Below are 8,577 nucleotides of genomic sequence, written 5' to 3' on the forward strand. Positions count from 1 at the left end.
TTTCCCTGCCTGCAGGCCCCCATCTCTTTCCTCTATGGTACAACAGAAAGGCAGGGGCACAGCATGGCTGCCAGTCTACGCAGGCATAGAACGTATAAATCCATTGCCCCGTTGCCATCTCCACTCCAATGCGGCCTTATGGATAAGGGGTGGCTCAAGGTACCAGCTCAGCAAATCCATGTCTTCCTTCTGCCTACCCATGGCAGCCCAAGAGGAAAGGAGCAGTCGTGACAGCATACAGGTGAAGGGGGTAGCTACCAGCCCCACCAAGTGGACACTGCACAAACCCCCTCCTCTGGTGCCCGCCCCACTGCGGGGCGGAGACACTATCTTCCCAGTTGCGCCTGCGCTTCCAAAATCCCGCACCCTTCCCCACTGCGGCACTTTGGGGAGGGGGCAGCTGCCCACGTTGCCAGCCTCCTCCCCTCAGCGCTGCGCTTTGAAGGTGCCGCGGAAATTGCTGCCTGGGAGAAACCTCATACATTACCCTTCCCCCACTGCGGCACTGGCGGAGGTGTAGGCTGCCCCCCACCCGGTCACGCCTGCGCAGATCGGCACATCTGCAACGGCAGCCATCTTGGCGAGCCTCACAATGGTAGTGACGCGGCAGTGGACCCCAGAAAACCTTACTCCGAAGGCAGGGAAAGATCCATGCAAACAAGACACGCCTCTGCAGTGTTACATCCCAGAACCTGGCACAACTCTCACAAATTCATAAAGCAAGCTCTGCACACCATACCCCTAATCTTATACCAAAACCTCAAAAGCGAGGAATTATACAGGAGTAAAATATCTGAAGACAAACTTTTCTGCAGCTGTTCCTTTAGGTGAGCAACGGAGAGTAGGTTCGCCCTAATATAGACTCTTAGGACTGTAGAGAACAACTGAACGTTCTCCCCTTTTTCCTCAAACTAAAGGTGTGGACCCCTCGCCTCTTCCATCAGCCTACCACCAGACTCGTGGTCCACTGCTCCCGCCCCTCTTAACGTGCTCATTCAACCACCGCCATGGCGGCCACTCTGCCAAGGTACCCACCGCCACCCGATCGCCCCTCCCGTCACCACCATCATGGCTGCCTCGCCACCACCACACATACCATATCCAAGGTGGGTCACCCCTTTCACCGTGCCGCTCGCTTTGTAGCACCCTCACGGTGGCCTCCCTGCCACCACCTCCCGAACACCGCCATGACAGCCACCCCTAGCTTACCAACTCCGCCCCTCCCTACCACCACCATGACGGTCACTTCACTGTCCCATCCCGTGGCAACCATGATCACTCTGCTAGTCACCCCGCCATCTCTTCTGTATCACTGCCGCTGTGGCCACCTCACTGACCCCCCAAAGCACGAGCATGACCACTGTATCTCCCCCTCACTACCATCACCACGAAGAACAGCCCACCCTCTACTCCCTCCCACCACCACCATGACGACCACCATGGCGGCCACCATTTCTACACCACGATCACATCATAGTGGATATCTCACCCTAAAGATCCTTCCTTACCGTACTTACCACTGCGAGTACGCTGCTACCCCTGAGATACCACTGTCACCAAAACCCGATGTCCTACCCTGTCACCCCCTCCGTGGTACTGCGGACTCCCCAGAGATTCCACCCCTATCTTTCGCACCATAGTCATCACTATATACCTTCCTCAACCACAGTCATGGCCTCAGATCTCAAGGACAAAAGGCCACTTTAGAAAGGATCTGACAGGACACGATACGATGGCATATACCAGCTGCAATACGACACGACATGGTCAGAGCACCACCAGGGAGGTACAACCAATCCCCAAACCTTCAAAAGTATCTCATTCAGTTCTCCAGAACAAAGAACTTTAGAACCTGGATTTCCACTATATACAACAATACTTTAAATTCTGCAAATCTGGAACACTGAACAAACAACAAGGACTATTCCCCAGGCTGTCTCTAAGGGAAGAAATCCACACAGCTAACCTGGCCCGCTCCATCGCGCTGCTACCCGCTCCTCAGAACAGACCGTCAGGCATCTCCGGCGACCACTCCACTCTGCGCTTGAGTCACCGCCGCAACACCAACTAATCACGCCAGTTCCACCTGCGCATGCGCAGCAAACCGCCCCTCCACCTTTGGCTGCGCAACCGCAACAGTTTGCCGCAGTGCTCAGGTCCTGCCGCAGTGCAGGGGTGCCAGTGCCTCTGCTAACTGGCATTACCAGGGTGTGATGTTTGCTTGACTCCAAGTAGCCAAGGCATTAGCGCCTTACGAGGGGGACTCCAAGGACGGCAGCACCACCCTGGGGTTCAATGGCAACGTTTCTCTCTTTCTTAAATACATATAAAATGTTGAGGAAATAATTCTTGGTTCCCCAACAAATCTTTGCAGGCACCGTGGGCCAAAAATCCTGATTTACAGTCATCTTCATGTCTTCCTATACCATGTCAGAAATGCTGATTTGGGGGGCACCTGGATGGCTCAGTCCTTGAGCATCTGCCTTCGGCTCAGGTCATGATCCCAGGGTCCTGAGGTGGAGCCCAGCACGGGGCTTCCTGCTCCGCAGGAGGCCTGCTTCTCCCTCTGCCCCTCCCGGTGCTGTGTTCCCTCTTTAGCTGTGTTTCTCTCTGTCAAATAAATAAATAAATAAAATCTTAAAAAAAAAAAAAAAGAAAGAAAGAAAAGAAAAATGCTGATTTGGAAAAGCTAAATTGATGCAAAACCACAGTCAGTGCAGTATTGCTAGATCATCGAAACCCAATCTAGAAGAAAATGCCTTTGAAAAGATACTGTATTAGAGCACGTGTGTGGCTCAGTCATTAAGCAACCGCGTTCAGCTCAGATAATGATCCCAGGGTCCTAGGATCCAGCCCCACATTGGGCTCTCCCTCTCCCACTCTCCATGCTCTCTTACTGTCTCTCTGTCAGATAAATAAATAAAATCCTAAAAAAAAGATAGTCCATTATTTGAATTTGGTTAGATTTCTTTCCCTCTTTTTATGCTTTCTACAGTTTTGGGTTTTTGGTTTTTTTTTTGCAAATTTTGAAAATTATGCCAAAGCCATCATAATGTAATTAACCTCTCAAATATAGAATGGATAAGTAATTAAGTTGGAAAAGTTGTCTATTCAATTTCTATAAAACGAAAAATGAACTTGGATTCCTACAAAAAACGAAACCTTTACTTGGGTATATTGAAATTTTTACCAATAATCGGTGATAGCTAGAGTGGGGAAAATAATACTTTCATACAACAGGGATGAGCAAGTAGATAGAATGATTTTCTTTTTTTTTTCCTAATAATACCTTTTACAGATTTAAGAGACACTTTGGTAACTCCAAAATTGTTACATATGTGTAACATGGAGAAAAACAATGCTAAGGACAGAAAGCTAAGGGAATAATCCTGAAGCTGGATTTGCATAGAATTTTACATAGCTTTGTAATTTCTCAATTCTCCATGTCAATGAACTGAGGGGGAAGGTGGGCTAATGGTGACTAAATAGCTAAAATCCCCTCCCCATTCCCTTAAGCTAGTGCTCTGTTCCCAATCATTTTATACTTTACAAAGAAGTGTGAAGAGACGTGTCAATGCAGACATCTATCATAATAAAATCTTGAAAACTATGTAATGTGCCTCATGAAAGATATATAGGCTAAGTAAATTTTACATATGTATACAAACAATAATAGGCTGATATATAGAAATATAATACAGCTCATATAAAGAATCATTTGAAATTATCAATATTAAACAGATTTTTATCTACAAAATTTCACTAATAGTTCATTTTTACACATTCTTGTGGAGTAACATATGAAGGAGTTCATAATATACTACCCTAAAATATGCCACCCTGGCATACTGACTACTTTTAGTTACTCCCCTATAAATAGAAAGTCAACCCTGATCATGGGAGCAAATAGTAAAATATTATGTAAAATTAATGCTATGTGAATATTTTATGTAAATATATGTTACCTGCACATTAAAAAAAATGTATGAACGAATACACACCAACTATACTGTTGAAAACTATCCTTGGATTCATAATCATTTGACTCAAATTCTAGTTTTGAAACTTGACAGCAACGTTACTTGAGGCAATTATCTAACTTTCTGTGCCTAATTTTTTTTAATCTGTAAAATATGGAGGAATTAGGGGCGCCTGGGTGGCTCAGTGGGTTAAGCTGCTGCCTTCGGCTCAGGTCATGATCTCAGGGTCCTGGGATCAAGCCCCGCATCGGGCTCTCTGCTTGGCAGGGAGTCTGCTTCCCTCCCTCTCTCTGCCTGCCTCTCTGTCTACTTGTGATCTCTCTCTGTCAAATAAATAAATAAAACCTAAAAAAAAAAAAAATATGGAGGAATTGTACTTACCTTACACAATGATCTGACAGCTAAATGAGTTAATATGCCTATATAGAATAGTTTGTTTCAGACCAAAAACTCCATAAAAGTGTTAGCTCTTCAAACAGCCCCAAATACTACAGTGATAACTTCTACTAGGAAATAAAAATTTGGTATATGTGTTATTGTTGTTAATTAAAATCTGTACCTTATCCATATTTCCTCAGATTTTTCTTCATGTCATTTTTCTTTTTTTTTTTATATTTTATTTATTCATTTGACAGATTACAAGTAGACAGAGAGGCAGACAGAGAGAGAGAGGGAGGGGGAAGCAGGCTCTCTGCTGAGCAGAGAGCCCGATGCGGGGCTCGATCCCAGAACGCCAAGATCATGACCTGAGCCGAAGGCAGAGGCTTTAACCCACTGAGCCACCCAGGCGCCCCATGTCATTTTTCTTGTTGCAAGATACCATACATGTTTTTCAGGAGCCATGTCCCTTTAGGCTCCTGTTGTCTGTAAAAATTTGGGTGGGTTTTTTTAAATGTTTTTACCATGTTTATACTTTGTACAATGTTAATTACTTTTAGAATTAAAAATAAATATTAAGATAAAATTATACTTAATTCGCAGCTCTAATATACTTGATTGTCTAGTTCTGACCCAGCTTCCAAATCCTTCTCCGGCCTGCTCTTTTTGACAATTCTGACCACACTCCTGATAGTTTTCTGGCTGTTCTACCACCTTAAGAAACTGGCTTTAGATGCCAAAGAAGGCGTGATAAGTTCCCTGAGCCTTACACACACTCCAAAGAGAGCTGACATATTGGATCATTCATATACTTAAAGAGTATAATTTATATCAGTTTATAAGTCTGATTGAGCATTCCCTGCAATTGGGTAGTAAACATACAAAAAAAAAAAAAGAGAGAGAGAGAGAGAGAGGGACTTTACCAATACACTTTGTTATAAGGACTGTGTTGCTAGATATGTCTCCCAACAATTCCATTTTTCCTAAAGTCTAGACCTATCCCCAAGTCATACACTCATAGTTATACACCTAAGGGACAACAAATCTGGAGTAAAACTATCCTCAAAATTAAAAAAAAAAATCTGTATACAACTGAAGCTAAAGAATCTGCAAAACTGATCAGAGCTCCTCCATCATATACAAAAATTAAGTCAAAATGGATTAAAGACTCAATATAAGAGTTTAAAATATAAAATTCTTAGATGAAAATATGGGTGTAAATCTGTGTGACCTTGACTTAAGTAAGCAATGTTTTCTTAGAAAGGATACAAAAAAAATAAAGTAGACTTTACCACAATTACATTAAAATTTTTGCTTCAAAGGACACCATTAAGAAAATAAAATGACAACCAGCAGAATGGTGGAAACTATTTGCAAATATCCTATAAAGGAAGTCTTATAAGTCAACAAAAGATAGAATAAAGTGTGAAAGATTTGAATAAATAATTAACCCAAAAAAATGATATAAACAAATGGCCAATCAGCACATGAAAAGATGTTCAACACCATTAGTCATTAGGGAAATGCAAAAGATTAGCTCAATGAGGTGCCACTTCACACTCAATAGGAGGGCTATAATCAAAAAGACAATAACAAGTGTTATGGAGCATGTGGACAAATTGGAACATTCATACTTTGCTTATAGAAATGTAAATTAGTGCAGCCACTTTAGAAAAAATTTTTGTAATACCTAAAACTTTAACCATAAAGTTATCCTATGATCCATAACTCTACTCTTAAGTATATAACCATAAAGAAATGAAAACACACACGTATGCAAAAATGTGTACATGAATTTTCATAGCAATCTTATTATAATAGAGAGAGAAAGTAACTCAAATGTCTATCAACTGACGAATGGATAAACAAAATATGTGGTATGGCATATCTATATTAAAATATCATTTAGCCATAAAAAGGAATGAAGTATTGATTCATGCTGTAAAACGGATGAAGCTTGAAAAATGTTATGCTAAATGAAAAGATTCAAACATAAAAGGCCACATTTTATATGAGTCCACTTATATGAAATGTTCAAAATAGTCAAATTCATAGACATAGAAAGCCAAGCAGCAGTAGTCAGAGAATGGGGGAATAGGGATTGACTGCTAATGGTTATTGGGTTTCTTTATAGGATAATAAAATGTTTGAAATTAAATAGTAGGGATGTTTATAAAACATTGTGACTATACTAAAAATCAATGAATTGTACAATTTTTAAAAGGTAGATATTACAGTGTGTACATTTTAATTTTTTAAATTCCAATTGAGGGCCATTTTATAAAATACCTGAATAGTAATCCAAAAACTGTCAAAAACAAAGAAAGTCTGAGAAACTTTCTGAGTTTTGTTACAACCCAGAAGAGCCTTGAGAGAGGAGTACTAAATGTAATGTTATCCTGGATGAGATCCAGAACAGAGAAAGGACACTATGAAGAGACTGAGAACATCTAAATAAAGTCTAAACTTCAGTTTTGGTTCATTAATTATAACCAATGCACCATACTAATGTAAAATGTTGATAATAGAGGAATATATATGTGAGATATACAATAACTGCACTATCTTTGAAGTAATTATGTAAGTATAAAGAATAAAATGATCAGAAATTATATACAGAAGTGTCCTGACATGGTCACCTACAAAGGGAGCAGGTTGGTGGACAGGGCAGAAAGGAGAGGTACCACTGAAGCATCTCTGTAAGCATATTTTTTTTAATTATCATTTGAATTTATGAACTGTACCAAATCAAAAGCAAACAATCAAATGATACAGAAAAAGTTGTTTAAGGACACATGTATGGCAAAAGTATATAATAAACAAGGTTAAAAGAAACAGGAGAATACCTTTGGAATACATTTAATATATACCCGTTACATCAGGAACTCATAGAAATCAATAAGGAAGAGAGAATTTCCAAGAAAAAAGTGCAAAGATGTTAGTCATTAAAAAGTATTTGTTCTTTGTGATCTCTCTACTTTGCAACTGTGGCAGATCTCTCTCTACCTAGGTGGTCCTTCTTACCTTCTGCTTTGGCCACACTCAAACCTACAAAGCACACAGATTCCCTACTCTGGCCCTTCTAATTCCTCTGGAAGGTGAAGAACAAAGAATACAGGCTCCCTTCCTAGCAGTGGAGCCCACCCTCTCCCCCAAGCCATTACAAAACCCAAGAATACCCTCCGGAGAAGTAGGGGGCAAGCAGGTAAATAGGAAGAAGTCAAGAGGCAGCCAGCCGAAAGACAATGGTTGGATTCTATCCATGAGGCCTTCCAACTTACACACACGCGTTCTGCTCCTTGGGCAAGTTCTACATAAATCCCAACAGCATTATTTTGAATTATCTTCCTTTTTGAAATAATCCAAATAGACAGTGACAAATTAAAATATACAGACTTGATATTTTCTTTTCTTTTCCTTTTTTTTTTTTAAAGATTTTATTTATTTATTTGACAGAGAGAAAGATAGTGAGAACAGGCACGTAAGCAGTGGGAGTGGGAGAGGGAGAGGGAGAAGGAGGTTTCCCACAGAGCAGGGAGCCTGATGTGGGGCTCCATCTAAGGACCTGGGATCCGGACCAGAGCACAAGGCAGATGCTAAATGACTGAGCCATCCAAGCACCCCTTGATGTTTTCTAAAGTAAACCCGTCGACATTAGGAGAAAAGCTTGAGGATGGGACGAAGCAAAGAAAAAGTGTTTTGAAAGTGGATTTCTGTTTTTGAATTTGTTATATTGTGAAATTATTATGTGGTAAAAATGTATATAATTAATACAACACATAAATTTTCATAGAAAAATGAATGATGGAGGTGCCTGGGTGGCTCAGTCGGTTGAGCATCTGCCTTCAGCTCAGGTCATGATCCCAGGGGTCATGGGATCAAGCCCCACATCTGGCTCCTTGCTCAGCGGGGAAACTGCTTCCCCCTCTCCCTCTGCTACTCCCCCTGCTCATTCTTTTTTCTCTCTCTCTCACGCTCACTCTCAAATAAATTATTTTTTTTTAAAGTAAGTGATAGATTGTGATGGTTTTGACTCATATAAATTGTTTTGTATTTTTTTTTAATTTTATTTATTTATTTGACAGACAGAAATCACAAGTAGGCAGAGAGGCAGACAGAGAGAGAGGAGGAAGCAGGCTCCCTGCCAAGCAGAGAGCCCGATGCGGGACTCGATCCCAGGACCCTGGGATCATGACCTGAGCCAAAGGCAGAGGCTCAA

At 41.3% G+C, this 8,577-nt stretch overlaps 1 protein-coding gene across 2 annotated transcripts in view; it reads right to left on the bottom strand.

The window, feature by feature from the left end:
* Window positions 1–2,040, bottom strand: part of LOC111152638 (SNRPN upstream reading frame) — a 22,385-nt gene extending 20,345 nt beyond the window's left edge. Inside the window, exon 1 of one of the 2 annotated variants that reach the window (XM_022511175.1) lies at window positions 1,967–2,030. In XM_022511175.1, coding sequence (XP_022366883.1) covers window positions 1,967–1,980 — 14 coding nt within the window. In that variant the 5' untranslated portion in view covers window positions 1,981–2,030. Of the gene's footprint in view, window positions 1–1,966 lie in introns of both variants that reach the window. The other variant, XM_022511176.1, reaches the window with a different exon arrangement.
* Window positions 2,041–8,577: the final 6,537 nt, after the last annotated feature.

The sequence above is a fragment of the Enhydra lutris genome, unplaced genomic scaffold (assembly GCF_002288905.1).
Source record: "Enhydra lutris kenyoni isolate GAN:26980312 unplaced genomic scaffold, ASM228890v2 scaffoldscaffold29, whole genome shotgun sequence".
NCBI lineage: Eukaryota > Metazoa > Chordata > Mammalia > Carnivora > Mustelidae > Enhydra > Enhydra lutris.